This window comes from Danio rerio, chromosome 17 (assembly GCF_052040795.2).
Source record: "Danio rerio strain M-AB ecotype USA chromosome 17, GRCz13ab, whole genome shotgun sequence".
In the NCBI taxonomy this organism is placed as follows: Eukaryota; Metazoa; Chordata; class Actinopteri; order Cypriniformes; family Danionidae; genus Danio; species Danio rerio.
This window is the reverse complement of record NC_141037.1, coordinates 33,191,656-33,211,282: the sequence shown is the minus strand read 5'-3', so window position 1 is coordinate 33,211,282 and position 19,627 is coordinate 33,191,656. Positions and strand designations below refer to the sequence as shown.

The window sequence follows — 19,627 nt, the reverse complement described above, 5'->3', positions numbered from 1 at the left end:
TGAGCAGGGATGGGCAGTATTTATGATACAAATACGTATTTTAATTTGTATTAGATGGGGGTTATGAAAATGGCTTCTTATTTTGTTTCAAAATACTTTAATGTCTTGTATTTTTTTTTTTTTTAAATACTTTGTAAGTTTACATAATGACTTCATAAAACTGTGGCCTGTGATTGGTGCTTTTCTTAGTTATTTGCCAAGACTTGATCAGAACAGAAAATTGTTTAATATTGAAGAAGTTAATCAATGCTTGGAGTATGGATGAAAAATAAGCATCACATATTAGGAAAGTAACAGACATAAAGCATGAATATAGGAGCAAGTCAAAATAAGACAGGAAAATAAGATAAACAACATAAAGTCCTACAGTGGCGATACCTACATCATTGGCTGTTTCAAATGCCAGCTGATCTGCAGATGCTCTTACTTAGAACTTTGAAATAGTTAATCAGTATGAGACAAAAATATTTAATAAAACTCCAATTTACAAACTGGCCAAAAACTCCCAACTCAGGTTCTATGGCAGCAAAGCAGATTTTAGATTGAGATATCAGGTTTTATATTTTGTACTGAACAAAAAAAAACATGATTAGGGAAATGCCTTTTTCAATCAAAAGAAATTGTACTATGTTTCAACTTATTATCTGCATTAAATGGTTTCATATAAAAGAGATCATCTTCAAAACTTTCTGTGTAAAATTTGTACAAAATCTATTCTAAAATCAAAGAGAAACATAAGTTACATTTTTATAAATACCTCCTCGTGTACAGTAGAGGTGAATGAAGTGCAGAGAACCTGACTTATACTTGCTCAGAAAAAGCTGTTATCAGTTATTGTTTACTTGGTTTACAAATACATTGTTCACTAAATCAGTTTAATGGTGAAGGGATTGATCCAATGGGCCTGTTGATGGAAGGTTTGTGAAGAAATTTGATGCCGCCTTGTAAAAGTATTTTGTAGTATTTTCAAAATACAGTATTTTTATTTTGATGCATTTTTCAGCTACTGTATTTTGTAGTTAATTTTGATACATGTAAAACAGAGGTATTTGGTATTTTATTCTAAAATTCATTTCAATATATTTTTGCAAAACCCTGGTTGTGAGCAAAAGCAAATTTTTTGTGTGTCTTTAAATGCAAATGAGCTGCTGCTTCTCAGCTTGCCTTTCTGACACTCCAGAAATGACAACACAAGCAAATCTCCCACCGCCAAAATTTAGGAAATAACTAGTTTAAAGCTTTTTATGATCAGACCAGTCAGACAATGATGGAGAGGAGGTTACAACTTCTGAACAGCAATTGGAAGTTTCTGAAAGTAGACACATTTACGTAATTGTTGTTGGGTTAATTAAACTCTTTGACTAGCATGTTACAGCTCTGGGGTGTACTCCAGAAAGCAAGGTTAACCCTACATTCCCCGGAATACTTGAAAAGAAATTGAAAAAATAACTGTAAAGACAATTTCGAACAAAATCCAGCCTAAACGAAGCTCGTTTCGAGTTCATTTCAGCAGTTCTAAACAGCTCAACAAAGCCAATGTTTTGGGGAGTTTGTTTTAGCTCTTGAACACCTTTGAGCTATATCATTGGTCCATGACGATTATGCAATCAGTGGGTGTTCTGGAACTCCGACTTCTTGGATGTGCTTCATGTTCATGCAGTTTAGTGTCAGACAGGAGAAAAACATCCTGCACAACAACACCAAGTTAGCAACATGAATAAATTGAAGGGTCGAGTAGCAGAGCTGGTACAGATGGAACAATTGCTCGCTAAGATATTTTAAAGACTCAGAGTCACACAGACTGGACGATAAGCCTTTTTGGACTTCTTTTTGACCTCTAAACAAAGAACGAAAAAGAACTTAATTTGATACCGGGACCATAAACCCGCTTACTTCAGGTATGTCGGTTTCAAAACCACTCCTGGGAGTAACTTCAGTGTATGTTAACTATGAACACAGAAGACATTGTCAAGAGTTATATGAAAATAGATGCCAAAAAGCAGTACGCCACACATTTTTTTTCTTTTCTTTGTTTAATGGGAGGTTGCACTTTAAAAGTTTATCACCCATATTGGTACATTATTTCCTAATGTTGATCTCAAATTTTTAAATATATATATATATATATATATATATATATATATATATATATATATATATATATATATTGTAAACAAGAATTATAACGTTTGTTAGATGCTAATTACTCATTAAATGGATGAATAATTGAAATAAAATATGCTTGCATGATAATGTCAATTTACATATTGTTGATGGTTAGTTGGTGAAAGTGCAGCCCAGCAGAAAAGCAGCACAGCTTTTATAATCCTTATTATTTTAATTATTTATATCATTGTATGTCAATTGTGAGCAAAATCTAAATAGTGCATTTTTCTATGTCCACGTATAAAGAGGTTTACTAGTTACTAAGTTATCCTTTTACACATTTTCTGAGTTGGTAGATATAATGGAAACCCGATTATAGCATTAAACATAAAATAAGTCAAATTTTGATGATATTTCCCCTTTAAGACAGTCATTTATAGCTAAATGCAGCTTCTAAAAATGTTTCCAAAGTAGATTTTTACCAATGAGTTAAATGTCCAAAGGGTTCAAACACCTCACTGATGCCGCCTCAAACACACTTCGCCCCCCTCCTGCTCCCCTGTGCTGCAGTGCAATTGGAACCAGCTGCTGCTGCTATTTACCCGGAGCAGCAGAACAGCTACATTGCCATGGTTATGGATCCACGCTTGGGATTGTGGGAAGGGCTGGGTTTCCGGGTCACTGACGAAAAGGCTACAGGAGAGAAGTTTCATGCAAAAAAAATACAGCCAGACTCTGGACGTGTGTCAAAGTTTCTGTCTGCCATCCAAGATGTGATTTTATTTTCCTTTAGAAGAACATTACAGATGTTTTTAGCGGAAACTGGGGTCCTTAATGGTACTACCAGCAATTTTAGAGACTAATATATATATATATATATATATATATATATATATATATATATATATATATATATATATATATATATATATATATATATATATATATATATATATATATATATATAATATATATATATATATATTATATATATATATATATTATATATATATATATATATATATATATATATATATATATATATATATATATATATATATATATATATATTATATATATTATATTATATATTATATATTAAAGAAATAGGTGCACATGCTGAACAAAATGAATGGCAATAATGATGCATTGTACATAAAATAATAAGTCTTTCTTGGGTGACTTGAGGTTAAAATAACAGCAAATTTTAATTTTGCGGTTAACTATTCTATTGATGCTTATTTTGTTTCTTTTTTTAAGCTGAACTGTGGACAATTGATTACAATTTCCAGCTGGTTAAGTATCCATACATACAACAACAAAAAAACATTATTTGTTTAGAAATTAGGTTATGTGTAATAAAATAAATTGACACAGAGGGAAATTATTGAACACACAAAGTAAGGAAGGTGTAAAAAGGCATGGAACACCCAGACAGCAGCTTTCAGCAGTTAGAAAAACAACCCTATCATCAGTGTAAAGGAATATTAGCTAGTTGCAACATCTTCAATACCAGATGATAAAAATGAAGGCAGGGTGGACATTTCAGCAAGAAAATGTTCCCAAACACAGCCAAGGTAGCTTTCAATTGGTTTCAGAAAAGAAAATAAAGCTGCTATAATGGCCCAGACAATCACCTGACCTGAATCCAATATAAAATAAGAACTAAATATCAGAATTCACCGAAGAGACTTACAGAACCATCAAGATTTGTACACTCTATTGATGTATGAGAAAAAATGAAACATACCGGAGCGATGCATGTGACTCCTTCACAAAACACTTCTTCATAAAAGAGGCAACTTGAAGCTGTCTTTCCACAAAAAAAACTTGCAAAATATTAAATACATTTGAGTAGTTCAGCGCTTTCTCATTGTGTCATTCAATTGTTATTACACATAACTCATTTACTTGGATTTTTTTTATCTGTTTATTTGTATTTTACCAAAATCTGGGTCAATTTCATGTCAACAGCTCCATTAGAAATTTTTACCAGGAAAAATCATGACATGTTAAATACTTATTTTACCCAATGTAAATGCATATTTTTTCTCAGAATCTGCTCTCAAGATACAGCATTAATGAAGATGTATTATACATGGCAACAGTATAGCTGCTATGAAAAATCTCAGCCCCAAAAGCCATGTACCTTACATAATTTTGATCAATTATAGATACATGTCTTTTATAATACATGTGTAGATCACCATTTAAACCAGTTGAAATGCCACTCAGTTATGAAGACTTCATCGTGCTAACATAAGGATGGATTCAAAGTGAGATTACGATATGTATAATATAAAGAATAACTGAAAATTGTGCTGTTTTATTTGAATGTTATTATAAGTTTTATCTTTTTTTGTTGAAGTCTAGATTAGAAGAACATGTTTTAAAAAATCCTAGTTAAATGTTTCTACCTAAAACATTATTTTTAAAAACATTTTTTTTAATTACTAGCCATTTCTGAGGGAAAAATCTTTTCTTGTTTATTTGTCAACAAACGAGCACATAACAATTTTAAACAAAACTGATCCAGAAAGCAATCTTAAGTAACGATTTCTTCTAAAGTCTCTTTTGTTTGCACCTCAGCTTATCTTATTAACAGTATCTGCTTCTGAATCAGAGATGACACAGAAATAAGACTGCCCTCTGTCCCGCACAGCTACCCCATTTAATTATTGATTTTTTTTCCATAGCCTTAGGAAGCAGAAGCTGTAAGCCGTATTTACCACATGGGGCAAAGTCTGCATTTATAATGCCTCTGATAACACCGCAAGGACACTGGGAAATGTTTAAGAAATCCGTGTCTTGCCATCTGGGAATTACCTGAAACAAGCTCCATCATGCTGCTTCTTAAGCAAACATGCCATCTTATATAGCTGCTGTTGTATTCCATTCTTCATTGTGAAACTCCCTTATAATCCCAAACAGAATTTTGGCAAATGCTGCATCTCTATATGAATAGATGTTTATTCGCTATTTTCTATATGGCAAAGTATTCTGACTTTTACTAATTTGCAGTACAGGATTTCTTATGTTTTTGCTGGTAGAAATGCTCATTCATGATTGTATTTCAACTAGAAACAATTTTGATTAAAGGAATTATATTTATATTTTAAAAAAAAATATTTCTGATATTAATTTTTAAATGTGACCATAGGCTACTATTCAAATTCAATAGTTGATACCAATTTTTGAAGACTTACTTGATGAAATTGTACTTTCACATCATTTCTTACTGTCAGAAATATCTTTTTATGTCAATGAATATTTTCTAACTATAAAATCTGAATTCCTGATCTCAAGAATTCAGCTGTCATAGTTCATATTCAAAATCTAGATATCTGTAAAGGTATTTCTGACATCTGAGAATGTATTTCAGATAATAGGGAGAATAATTTCACAATCTAAAAGGGTTTTCTTGGTAACAATCACATAAAATTACTATTGGCTCTAATGACAATCTATTTGTATTAAAATGAAAATTTTTCGAGAAGCAATTCATCTGTTGATATCAACAATCAAGCATTGTACTTAAACAGATACTGATCAAAAATCTCAAATTGGAATTTTAACTAAGAAATAAATTCTTGATATCACCAACTGAATTCGAAAAGGCAGCCTGTACAGAAAAATTTAAGTAGTAAAAACTTATTTCTATCAAAATTTATATACTTCCTATACTAGTTCGATTTCTGATATTACAGAATTTTATTTCTGCGAGTGATGATTTTATTATCAATATCTGAATTTTACTAATGGATATTGCTGATATTAAAAAAATTAAAAGTAGCATTTCATGAAGTCGTCTATAGGCTCTCAAGAATTCATACTATGGTATGGAATCCTTTTACTTTATTTATTTATGTATTTATTTATACTAATAGTTTTACGGTCACACTTTACAATAAGGTTTCATTAGTTTCTGTATTTACTAACATGAGCATATCATGAACATGTTTACAGTATTAATTATATTAGCATTTACTAATGCATTATTAACATCCAACTTCATGCTTGTTAACATTAGAGCACCGCAAGTTAACATGAACTTGCAATAAATGATTGTGACAAAAAATGACAACTTTACTATTAAGAAATACTGTAATTACTGTTCATCTTAGTAAATACAACAAATAACACTAACTAATACAACCTTATTGTAAACTTTTACCAGTTTTAATAATAGTCTTTTATGGCCACAAGGCTGGACCTTTAGTTAACTCTCTTTATTTTAGGATCAACTGTCCTTCACAATCTGCCGGTCAGAAAAGTATACACACTTTCCCCATCTCTCTACAATAGTTACCTGTATGCTATTGCTTTTATTCCTTTTTTAAAAAGTTTTAAATGGTTTAGCACCTTCATATCTGATCTGTTGATAGAAGACCACCAGCAGGGGCGGACTGGCCATCTGGCAATTCTGGCAAATGCCAGAAAGGCCGGACCTTCTTTTAAATGTGGGCCGGTCAGCTATTTTTTAAATTTATTTTTTCATATGTATTGTTTTTTTTACATGTAAGCAGCTTTTATCTCTTGCAAGATGTGAATATTATGATGATGATTATGATAATAGTAAGAATATTAATCAATGTTAAGCACAGGCCCAATCGGCAACGACCGGCTGGTTTCGAGATGGGCCGACCCAATCAGAGGTTATGCAAACATAATCAAAATCTGGCAAGGATGTCAAACACACAGTGAGTGGAACAAATTGATAGAGATGGACCATAAAAAGAGAAAGGCAGTCAAGTCAGACAATGCCAAATACATCAAATGAACTGAACTAGTCTCGAAAGGGGGCAGTGCAGTGGCGCAGTGGGTAGCGCTGTTGCCTCACAGCATTAAGATCGCTGGTTCCCTCAGCTGGGTCACATACATTAAATGTTTAAATATCTCTTAAATATGTTACTGCTTATATAATTTTACCATCTGTACACCAATATAAGCAGCGACTGTGCGTGTCCGTGGATGGGGCTGTGTCGGTGTGGTAATGTGGGCTGGTGTGGCTACAGTGCCAGGGCTGATTCTTAGTCCCAGTCCGCCCCTGACCACCAGCAAAAGCTCTTTTAGGTCTGCCAACTTAATGCTCTTTAGTGGTCCAGAAAAACTGACATAATTAGTAAATGTTTTAGAACTGTTCCAATTAAATCTAGGTTTAAATATTTAAAAAAAAAATTTTACAAATGATTCATAATTTGTAATGTTTTTTATTAGTAGTTTGGCTCAGCTATCAATTTAAAGGTATTCCTACACATGACTGAAATCACAAGATCTTGATTACAAGTGGCTAGATAGGGTAAAGAGCTCTGTCACCCGGGAGGAACTCAGATTAGAGGCCCTGCTCCTTCACATCGAGAGAAGCCAGTTAAGGTGGCTCGGGCATCTGTTTCGGATGCCTCCTGGGGAGGTGTTCTGAGCTTGTCCCAACTAGAGGAAGCCCAGGGAAACAACCCAGGACGCGCTGGAGAGACTACGTCTTCTCTGCTTGCCAGGGAACACATTGGGATCCCCTTGAGGAGCTGCAGGGCGTGTCTGGAGAAAGGGAAGTCTGTGGTTCCCTGCTGAGACTGCTGCCTCCCACGAGCAGGCCCCGGACACACAGTTGAATATGGATGATGGATATTCCAGTTGTTGCTGTTTAACTTGTGTCTTTGTTTAATTTAATGAATGGACATTTATTTTGTAGCACGTCGACACTTGTGTTTAGATGTGCTCTATAAACACCAAATTAAAATATACAGCTTGTCATATTTACTCCTCATAGACTGTGAGTCACAGCGTTGAGCACAGTGACATCAGACGGGTCATGCTATCTGGATAACGCTTTGCTTTATCGCGAAAACAAAGAGAAAATAAATGACACCAAACTCACAACTGTCCGAATTCAGCTGAGGTCATTGAACAGCTGAAAAGGCCGGGGTCGCTCTTCTGGGAACAGTTAAGCAATTGAGACGAAAAGAAAGCAAAAGAGCTTCATTGCGGTGATGAATCACAGACTGGTCTGTTTGGCCTGGACTGAACACGGCTGTTTTCAGCTGAGTCAAGGGAGCTGTGCTGCTGGAATAAACGATGCAGGATGTTTTTCTCTTCCCGTCAAAACTTCACCCTTCTGTCCTTTTGGATTGCCGGAATTTGTCTACATAAAGTTAAGCAACAAAAGAGTAAAAGTGATGCTAACTGTTTTAAAGTTTGTCACAGTTTAAGTGAAAACGCAGTTTAGCTTGTTTAAATCAGGTGTGCGGCGCCCTCTCGTGGTTAAGACCGCTAGTGACTTTCAGAATTATTTTGAAAAGACATTTCTTAAATTAAATCAGTGAAATTATTGTTGATCTAAATAACATCAAATCTGCACTTTGACCATGTTATATTTAGTGAAAAATCTTGGTAATCTATTTTATGGGAAAAGATCGAGGTCAGAAATAACATTTCAATGTGATTATTACTTTTGCACATTTTCAAGGCAACATTTGCACCCTGGTATTTATTTCCAGAACTATAAAAATTATAAAATAATTTTCCCCACTTATTAGGTGAATCTGCAGTGTTTTATTTCAAATACTGCAATATTTCTTAACAACTTACTGTACTTAATTTTTATCAGTAACAAGAAACTCTATAAAGATAAAAAAATAGTTGATTCTTGCTCTTAATGTTGTGTTGATGCTTATTTATTTCAATTAGTAACTGCAGTCAAGTCTTATTTTCTTTCTTTCACAACTTAAATTGCTCTTTAAGGGAAGCAATTTAAACACATATTCTATTGACATGTAATAATATCTGTTGACAGCATATCAGTGCATAAATGAAAATAAATTACTTATAAACATTCTAATTGGTATTTGATACCAATTTTTAATTGGGCAATGGAGCTAATTTGGAGAAGATACTGCTCATTTTTTGTGTTAAATATGGACTTAGTTTTATTTCAGATGCTCTGCCAATCGCCGTACGACTGCTGCTGCAATTCTTCTGTAGGCCTCGGCCTGCAAAACATACATGTTATTTTAGATCAGCTGTAAAACACTTTTCTTACGTGCATTTATTGAAAACTCCGAAAAATGTAAACCAGTTGCTTGGTTTAATAACACATTCAAATACATATTATAATGATTCTGTTATTAATATGACTGTTTTTGTCATAAAGAACATTTACAAGTGTCTGTTTGAAAATGTTTTTAGATGATTTCAGTGATGAGACTCCCAGTGTCTTAGAAGCCATTCAGCCTCTCATTCCCCACAGAGAGCACCCATATGATAGACATTTATTCTGGATTCTGATTTGTGTCTCTATACAGGTTAAATGTGAAATATCATTAGTTTTGGGTACATCTAACAGCAATTTTAGATCTCAATCATCTGTTATTTGCTCCAGAGCAAACAGATTTGACTACAATATAATTAAAACAAAACAAAATACACTGCATAGAGTAAATATACAACTTTTACATTTCCTATTTTATCAGTACATGCTACGCAGGTGGAATTCGAACTGGGTTTACAGACATTTTTACACTAAATGTTTGGACCTAATGACCCTGACGAAAACTACCAATGATGGGAAAGAATGAAATGCAGAAGTCGAACATAAGCCACTTACCTCTGGACTATCTGGGGATGACACAACCACAGGCTGCCCCATGTCTGATGTCTCTCTGATGTTTAGATGAAGAGGAATGTCTCCTGAAATGACAAGACAGAAATTAGCAGAAGTCTCACAGATTTATCAAAAGGTAGTTTGTTACATATAATATAGTTAAGTAAATGTCACAGTGTTTGTTAAATATGCTCAAACAATCAGTTATAAAGTAATAATGATCATAAAATGGCCTTACCAAGCAACTCAACACCAAGGGTTTGAGCCAACTCTTTAGCCCCATCTGAGCCAAAAATGTTAGTCTGATGATTACATTTGGGACACTGGAAAACACTCATGTTTTGAACAAGACCCAGCACCTGAAACAGTCATTTTTTGTCAAAAGTTTTTTAAAGACGTTCTATGCAAGTTTTTGACTCTTCTAAATCCTAAAAATACCAAAATATATTTGCAGATATTTCAGAAACATGCTAAGTGAACATTCTTGTTTATCTGAAAAACAATGCTAAAGTCAGTTACTTTCCTTTAAAAATCTGTGTTCCATGTCTAGATGTCTGTCTTTTTTTGGTCTGTGTAACTCCACCCACTGCCAGTTTACCCAATTATATTTTAGCACCCCACATTGCCTTGGAGCCCTCAATGTATGTGAGCGTGGTCAATATGCAACCTCCGGAGGACAGTAGCAGCCTCCGAAATGAGCAGATTTAGAGTTATAAAAATCCACATGAGGTGGTTTTTTATTCTGCAAACGATTTAAATATTACAAATGTATACATTAAATGATTAGCTTACAGTGTGAGGCTTTATCTTCAGACATGCTTGTAATCTGTTGGTGTTGTCAATCTGGCAACCTGCTTGTGCGTCATGTCAGAATAAAGGGGCCAGTTGAAAAAAAGCCCTCTCCAATGTTTTAAATTTGGGCCGCAATCCTACATACTGCATCATAACAATAACCAAGTTTATTATTTATTTACTAAAATAAGTATGACATTCATAGGCTCATCTCCAACAGAAGTGCAGTGAGTCTCGCAGAACCACAGATACATTAAAAGTGATCCAATCAAATCCATCAAACACTTTTCAGCTCGACCAATCATGAGAGTTGTGGATTTTGATTACACACACACACACACACACACACACACACACACACACACACACACACACACACACACACACACACACACACACACACATATATATATATATATATATATATATATATATATATATATATATATATATATATATATATATATATATATAAGTATGACATTATATAAATTATATATATATAGAGGGTATTTACGGTTGAAGTCCAAACTAAAAATCAAAAACTTGCAAATCAAAGAAACAAAGGGTAAAACAAAAAGGAACATTTACAGTGCTTTGACAAGATGGACAAATTTGATTTATCTTCTGTAAATTCAAGTTAAACTCCACTCCAATGTTTTCCACAAGTGTTAGCTCATACTGTCAATGCTCATGTAAAATTGTAAAATATTAAAATAATAAGAACGTTTTGGATTTTGATCCCAGATTTTGATATTCTTCTTACTTTTCTTCTAAGTTGGAGGTGGAAACATAAATACAGAAGAAAGCACTGTACCGGAACGTTAACTTTTCGGAACATCTCAGCACCTCTTCTTGCATCCATAAGGGCAATATCTTGTGGCGTTGACACTATTACAGCCCCTGAGAGATCAAATGAACATCAGTTAAGCATGAATTATACAAGCTTTGACATTTGGCAAATAAATCTGTCAAGAAATGCTTACATCAAAGGTTCTTAACTATGAGTGTAGCTGCCTGTAACCCTAATCAAACACACCTGTACAGTGCAATCTATAGGTCTTTTGTATTACTATAACCTTATTTACACATACGGACCCTTCCAGAATTCTAGAAACACCATAAAATGTATTCCAACACGTTTCCAGAATTAACATTACCAATAAATTTCTGGAATTTTGCTGTATTTGAATAGCATATTTTTTAAAATCTACTTTTAAAGTTGTTCTTGTTACATTATGTCAATGTATTGTTATAACTGTGTGAAAGAGTTTATAGACTCTATTTAGAGTAAGAGTAGAGTATATGTGAATTTAGAAATTACTAAGATTACAAAATGGCAAATGTAGCATGACCATATTAATTATATACTATATAAAATATGCATTTTTAGTAGTTGTAAAGCTATTTTTTTTTTAATTCAGAATATTTTATACTCAAGAGAGAAGCTTATGCTACATATGAAGGTTGAGAATTTTTAACTCTTATTGTCTATAGTAATATTGTAATTTTGGCTGTAAAATAACATTATTAAATTTTTCAATCATTTTGGCAAAAAAAAAACATGATGAAAATAAATAGAATGCAGTTCAATGACCCTTTAATTCAAGTTATAAAAGTAATAAATATCCCTGTAATGTTATTTCCTCAATGCAAGAGTGTGAATGCAAATATCATATAGATTTTAACTAACAGAGCAACAAACAAGAAGTTAATACTAAGTGATTTACATTTTAGACACAGATTTACTTTCTTTTTGTTTGTTTATTCACCAATGAAGATAGTCCTATACAAAACCAGAGCAGAACATTTTGGACAACACTACTGTGATTTATTTTTGAACTAACGGTGTCAGTCATTGACTCAATGATCTATTCAAAAAGACAGCTGTTTAATTTCTAAATGGAGCAGAGGTTTTGAATAGAATAGATAATTATTTTTTTCCATGACAGGCCTAAATTAGCTGAGGTAAACACACACACACCAAAGTAATGTTTAATTATTCTTACAGAAAAAAAAAAAGAAAAAATATATAGGTAGATAAAGAATTATAATAAATAAATATTATAAAGAAATTAAAATAAATGTATAATAAACAATATTAATGCCTCAAATTGTCTCCCCTGATACAAGAAGTATAATTTGAATCAGAAACATCTATCAATCTGCGTTGATACTGACTTGACATTACATAAAATAGTTCTTTCACATTTTATTAGATGCTAAGAAAACATGAGACAGACAACAAATCAGCCATATCATTGGTTTACCTGCTATAGGAATATTTTGAGTAATCGAAAGCTGAACATCGCCAGTTCCAGGCGGCATATCAATCACAAGGTAATCTAAATTCCCCCAGTCTACCTGCATGGAAAAAGTCATTACATTAGTGAAAGGAACAATGAATTTGAGTAAATTTGATCTTTTTTTAGTTTACAGAAAATAACAGTTTAGCAAGCTAGTAGAATGATTCCTGCACAGTAATTCAAGATATGCCAATGAATAGAAATTACACTTCCTTGAAGAAATCTATTTGTCCTAGACAAAGACAACGGGGAATAGTAATGTATTTGACAAACAGCAATTTCCAATTCTAAACCACACACCTGTCTAATAAGTTTCTCTATAGCTGACATCACCATCAGACCCCTCCACACAATAGGTGCAACGTCTTCTACCAGAAAGCCAATTGACATGCTGTAGAGGACAGGAAGGCAAACATTAAGAAATCGTTTAAATACATTGTATGATGGGGGAAATATATTCTACTGTTACAAAAATGTAAGGTGAGTGAATTTTATGGGGATTTTTTTTTAGCAAAGAAATACTGAATTGATCAAAATTGACGTTTAAGGTATTTATGTTACAAAATATTGACTGATAATGTTCTTTTGAATTTTATGTACAGTGTTTTCATCACTGCAAATAATTAAAAGAAATGTTTCTTCACCAAATCAACATATTAGAAGGATTTCTGGATAATCATGCGACATTGAAGACGAGATTATTGGCTAATGAAAATGTAGCTTAGACAGTTACAGGTATTAATTGTTATAAAAAAATATTCAAATTGAGCAAATACTTATCTTTTACCACCTATTTCACAAAATAAACTTTTTACCGCAATTTATCAAAGACAATTGGCTGTGGATACCATTGAAGTTGTCTCCAAATGTTGAACAGTTCTGTATTTTAAAAAGCAGTATTACATTACAATTATTCAGTCACATACTTACCAAGGAATTCCAAAATTTACAAGTGGTCTCATTAAGTTTTCTGAATAAAAATGAGAGAGAGAGAGAGAGAGAGAGAGAGAGAGAGAGAGAGAGACAGAGAGCAGATGTTATTGACTGACTAGTTTTACAGTTCCTTCAAGATTTTGTAAGTCCAGTGGTTTTTTAGAATTAAAAAAATAAAGCCAACCATTATGAGAAAAGCTGTCAAAATATCTGTAATTTTACGCTGCAAACATTATCATAAATGTTTCTGCAAAATCCTGGAGGGACTGTTAAGATATGTTATGTTTAAATAAAAAACTATGTGGCCTACATACTCACTTTCTGTTAACTCAGGATTTCCTTTAAGGTTCATTAACTTGGGAACTGAAGGACCAAAGACATCAGCATCTAGAAGGCCCACCAATTTACTCTACATTCAAAAATCATATTAAAAAAGACTTGATTAAAGGCAAATTAGTTAAAACAAGTGCAAAACCTGTGTTGTTTCAATAGTGTATGTCTTTAACATGGATAAAATTGGGTTATCTGAATTTTACCTGCTCGTTAGCCATAAGTCCAAGAGCAAGATTCACTGTGGAGACATTTAACTAAATCAGTGTTTCCAAGAATTATTGGCAGCAGACCATAAAGAATAAAAAACTGCGGTCTGTGAATGCAAAAACAACCAACCTGCCGTTGTGGACTTTCCCACCCCTCCTTTCCCTGATGCAACAACAATGACCTCTTTGACTCCAGCTATGGGCTTCTGTTTGGGCAAACCACGTGCCATGTGTTGCTTTTGTCTCTCCTGTAGTGCTCGATCACCAGCACCTGAAGTCTAAACAGAAAATCAGAGAACATGTGTCAGTACTACTCTAGACTTCGATGTAGTAGAGGTTTATGCATGTTTGCATGATTATGCATGCATAATCAACATTTGAAGTGGATCAACACCTTTTATCAAAGTTGTCCTAAAAAAGAACACTCTTTCTTGTCTTAAGACAGTTTTGAAAATCTTTTTTGATCCACTTCAAAATGTGACAGGCTCACACTGCAGGCAAATGTGTCTCAAATCAGATTTTTTTGCCCAAATGTGACTCAGATCTGTTTTTGTTGTGACAGTGTGTGAACAGCACAATCCACATGGAATCTGATGTTTTCACTTTCATATGTAGTATTATTGAATCAGACACGGATTTGATGTTTTGCAATGTGACCGCATGGGTAACGATTATGTAGGAATTCATGTCACTTTTACATAATCTGTGATAAACAAGCATCATCATTCTGTGCTGCAAACATCATCCACTCCTCAGCAGCAAAGTAGAATAACACACAGGGCTATAACTTTAACACAAAATGTTGGTTGTTTATTAAAAAAAAAAAAAAACTGGCATTTGTTAATCAATCATTACCCATTAACCTTTGAAAAAATATTTTGTGCAGTTATATTTAAAATAAAAAGGTATATCCATAGTCCATAGAAATTGCATATGTCAAATTAATAAAACACATAGGACTATACAAAATAGCTTTATTTCCCTTAAATAATTAATACATTAACAGAACCAGATATGACAGACCATGATATAAAAATTATATGAATATGAAAATAAACAAACTCCGCCTTCAAAGTTCACTCTGCGGCTGCTCATTAAACCTTGATAATTTCAGCACACTGGTTGTCAGAAAGACACACACCATGCTTGGCATAAATCACTGACTTATTTTAAGTTTCAAATGCTGAAATACATATTTATAGTAGCAGAACAACCCTTTACAGTTCATAAAATGTCAACAGGGCTATAATCATATTAAACCTAATCTGACAATGTGCTAACCTACACATAGTGTCCTGTCCGTAACTGTACTTTGCACATGCGGGTCAGTTTAGGACCATGATCTGTTCACACTGGATTCTGGCCACATTTATACCAACAATGTAAACTGCTGTCCAAAAAAATCAGATCAGAGAAAAATCTGCTTTGAGCACTATAAGCCTTGCAGTGTGAAAGTGACCTAATGTATATTATGACCAATACAAATAACAACACCCTTGGTAAATATTAACAAATAAGGCTGTGTAATAATAAAATAAAGTAATAAAAACTGAAGATGCTTTAGTTTTTTTGAACAACAGTAGATGTTTTTCTCATGTAGCACTTACTAACAATTTGCAGGGATGATGGGGACATTGAATTGTATTTTTGCAGACTTTCTGCAATTAAAAATCTGTGATTCTTGAAGATTTTTTTTTTTTTTGGGAGTTGGGGGGTCTTTCAAACAATGTTCTAATCATGTTAAAGACAGCCACATCAACTTTCAGTTGACTGGAATTTCGCAATTATTGCCTTAATAGTGGAAATCTTTCACCTTTTGCCACAAATCACAGATTCATTCTTTGGTTTCACACATTGTAATGAATGGCTGAGTGAGTTTAACCAATTTGTTTACTCATTTAATTAAATGCTCTGTGGAACAGATGGTCGTGGTTGAACATTTTCCCCTTTCTTGTCAGTTGTCACCCAGTCTACTTAAACAGCTTACTGCACCTTGTGAAGAGAAAAGCAATTTACAGATGCCTGTGTAGCTAACCATGGATGGTCTCATAGAGCTTAAGTGAGTGTGCTACAATGTTACATATCAATGGGAACATACTTCATAATATGTTGCTTCTATGGAGCTGCCAATAATTGTGCCATAAATAAATTTAACAAATATATTGGTTTTTGATGAGACTGTGCAGTGTTTTGTAATTTCATAACGATTTTAAGCAAAGACATTTTTCCAGAGCCTTGTTTGCTCATATTTAGCCATAGGTCCAAATGACTGGAGGGCTCTAGTATAATGTAATAATCACTGTATTTCTCAGATTTACTTACCTTGTGACGAAAATTATATGCATTTTGATGTGATGGACTCAATCTGCTAGGCAGCAGCGGTGTGCCTATAACATTTGAGGAAAACGTACATATTTGCCAAACCTTTTTGTAGCTGGTGAGTAGTTTAACCATAGTTTAAAGCTTCAGCGATTAAGTCACGAGAAAGGCAAAGGCGACGCTCTGGTTTCCATGTGACATTCGTTTTTATGGGCTTAATTTTCGGTTGCTATGTTACAATTTTCCTTTACATAAAAATACGCCATGAAATACTGCGAATGTTATTCAAAATATAAGTGACATGAGCTGTTGTTGGAGTTCGTCGCTCTGTCGCCTGTTGATGACGTTCAGTGTTTGGATTACGATTGTCTAACGGAAACGGAACAATCCAGTAGTTCAATAGTTCATCTTAGTGAAGTTCATTCATTATACACATTTATCATTTCTATTATTCGGCAATAAATTGATCACATTCGTTTAAATAGGCTATTTTTGGATTATATCGTGGCAATGTCGGAAAAAACGGATAGCGGCATAAAAGCGCGTGTGGTTCTCCAGCAGTGTCTGCATGCACGACTTCAGGTCAAACCTCCAGATGAGGAGAGTGAAGCTGAATGGGTTGAGGTATTGAAAAGATAATAAGATCACATATTAAATAATACATATTGTGTCCATTTATGACCGGTGTGTTTTTTATTCAGGTTAATAGAGGAATGGTTATCTACATCTGCTTTTTCAAAGGTGCAACTGAAGATTTAATCCCCAAAATGGGTATGGGTTTCCTCTTCTCACACTTGCAATAAAGCATACTGTATCCATTTCCACGTTTTTTTTATTTCTGTTTTGGTTGTATCTTCCTCTAAAGCTCATTAAAGTGTTTATTTTGCTAGTGTACTTTGTTATTATGCAGAAGCTAATGGTCAGGCTTTAATTGAAGATTACCAAAAAAAAATCTTTTTTTTTTCAGTGGATTAACTTACATTGATTAATTGCTCAGCTAAAGAATAAAAATAAAAAATTCAATCCACAGTGATCTAAAGTGTATACAATAAAACGTGTTTAATAAACAGGGACAATGATGCCATTGTTCATTTCTTATTTAATTTATCAAATATTAAAAGGCAACTTATTAGAACACCCCCCCCCACACACACACACACACACACACACACACACACACACACACACACAGAGCCACACATTAGCCCCTCTTTGATTTTTTTTTCTTTTTAAATATTTCCCAAATGTTGTTTAACAGAGCAAGGAATTTTTTACAGAGTGTCTGATAATATTGTTTTTCTGCAGAAAGTCTTATTTGTTTTATTTCGCCTAGAATAAAAGCAGTTTTAAAGTTTTTAAAAACTATTTTAAGGTCAAAATTATTAGCCTCTTGAAGCTTTATTTTTTTCCGATAGTCTACAGAACAAACCATCATTATACAATAACTTGCCTATTACCCTAACCTGCCTAGTTAACCTAGTTAAGCCTTTAAATGTCAATTTAAGCTGTTTAGAAGTGTCTTGAAAAATATGTAGTTGCATATTTTTAACTGTCATCATGGCAAAGATAAAATAAATCAGTTATTAGAAATGAGCTATTAAAACTATTATGTTTAGAAATGTGTTGAAAAAAAATCTGCTCTCCGTTAAACAGAAATTGCGTAAAAAATGAAACTGCGAGCAAATAATTCAGGAGGGCTAATAATTCTGACTTCATCTGTACATCGAGTAAGATCTTGATATACGGCTGTTTTCTCCTTCACAGTAAACACGCTGCTTAACGTGAAGCTTTGTGAGACAGAATCAGGAAAGTTCACCTCAGTTCTTCAGCTACCTGGCAGTGTTCTCATTGTACCACAAGCCACACTCGGAGGAAAACCAAAGGGACGAGGGATGCAGTACCATGGCAATATTGGGAAAGATGAAGGATTGAAGCTCTATGAAACCTTTGTGTCTCTCTGTCAAAGTGAGCTCTCGTCCTGCAAAAACAGTGACATTCTTACAGAGGTCAAGCATGGAACGTATGGAAACAGACAAGTCCTGAAGCTAGATACAAATGGACCTTATACACATCTAATGGAATTTTAAGAATGATACATTTTCAGTTGTTTGTAAATCAGTAATATATTGGTGGATAAGGGACATGAGTTGATTTACTTAATTCAGAAGTATGAAAGACGGTTAATTCATGTTTATATTTGGACTCCTAAATAAAATATATGCAAGGCATGTGTCTGTTACTATGTTTTACACAATCCTTTTCAGAAGTCAGGTCAGTTTAAATTTGCTGTTAAGGCTATGGTATAATGACCGTGTATAATTATTTACTAGAATACAAACAGTAAATTAGTTTTTTTGTGATTTTTGGGGAAATTCTTTGGTGCAGCCATTGACAATATGTGAATTAAACAGATGGAGAGATGGAAGAAAAGCTTTGGGCCTTCAGTGAAATATAGTGAATGATCTGTCCTGCACCCGACTGGTAATGGTTTTATTTTCCAATATGATAATGACATCTGTAATGACACACTGATCATGTGAAGTCATATTTGAAGTGTGAGAAAAAAACAACCACGAACAAACCAGAATAATATAGAAGCAGTTTGATATTTTTCCGAACATCGATAAAGATAAAACAAAAGATATAAGCTAAAATAACTATAGAAGTTATAAGTTTGCTATAACAACAACAGATTCAAAAGATTTTTGCATCTGGAGAAGTCCTGCAAATCAAAAACAAACAGCTGAACAAGTTGTGGAGCCTTTAAATATTTCTTATTTTGAACCACTACTTTAATGCTGCTTTATTTTACTACTTTATTTTACAGAGTTCTCATTAGTCACGCATGTAAGTAGAATAATAAGTAAATTATGCCTAATTACATGTAGTGTAGTAATCCTAACAAGTATAAATACTTTTATTAAGTACCTATAATGTACAATAGCCTATACACACAATTACACTGTAACAAAGACACAGCAGCCTTGTGTAAACGAAATTAGACCCATAAACTTTTCTATCTTTCCATTTTTAAT

General features: G+C 33.4%; 3 protein-coding genes across 4 annotated transcripts in view; 1 reads left to right on the top strand and 2 right to left on the bottom strand.

Annotated features, from left to right (window-relative positions):
- The window catches only part of LOC147839992 (uncharacterized), a 782,854-nt gene that overhangs the window by 330,254 nt on the left and 432,973 nt on the right, over nt 1-19,627 (bottom strand). The gene's annotated exons all lie outside the window — the stretch shown is intronic.
- Nucleotides 8,756-16,937, bottom strand: nubpl (nucleotide binding protein-like). Of its 2 annotated transcripts, XM_087288918.1 has the most exons (13): nt 16,346-16,924; nt 16,156-16,255; nt 15,585-15,822; nt 14,404-15,549; nt 14,271-14,305; nt 14,053-14,143; nt 13,732-13,771; nt 13,102-13,192; nt 12,766-12,859; nt 11,313-11,398; nt 9,942-10,062; nt 9,707-9,789; nt 8,756-9,092 (listed from the first exon to the last, which is right to left on the bottom strand). In XM_087288918.1, exons 4-13 carry the CDS (start codon nt 14,501-14,503, stop codon nt 9,030-9,032), a joined length of 804 nt encoding a protein of 267 aa, XP_087145044.1. In that variant the 5' UTR covers nt 14,504-15,549; nt 15,585-15,822; nt 16,156-16,255; nt 16,346-16,924; the 3' UTR covers nt 8,756-9,029.
- dtd2 (D-aminoacyl-tRNA deacylase 2) lies at nt 16,912-18,820 on the top strand. Its single transcript, NM_001004011.4, is given in 3 exon segments — nt 16,912-17,216; nt 17,294-17,363; nt 18,357-18,820. Coding segments are annotated over 3 exon segments (507 nt in total). The 5' UTR covers nt 16,912-17,102; the 3' UTR covers nt 18,680-18,820.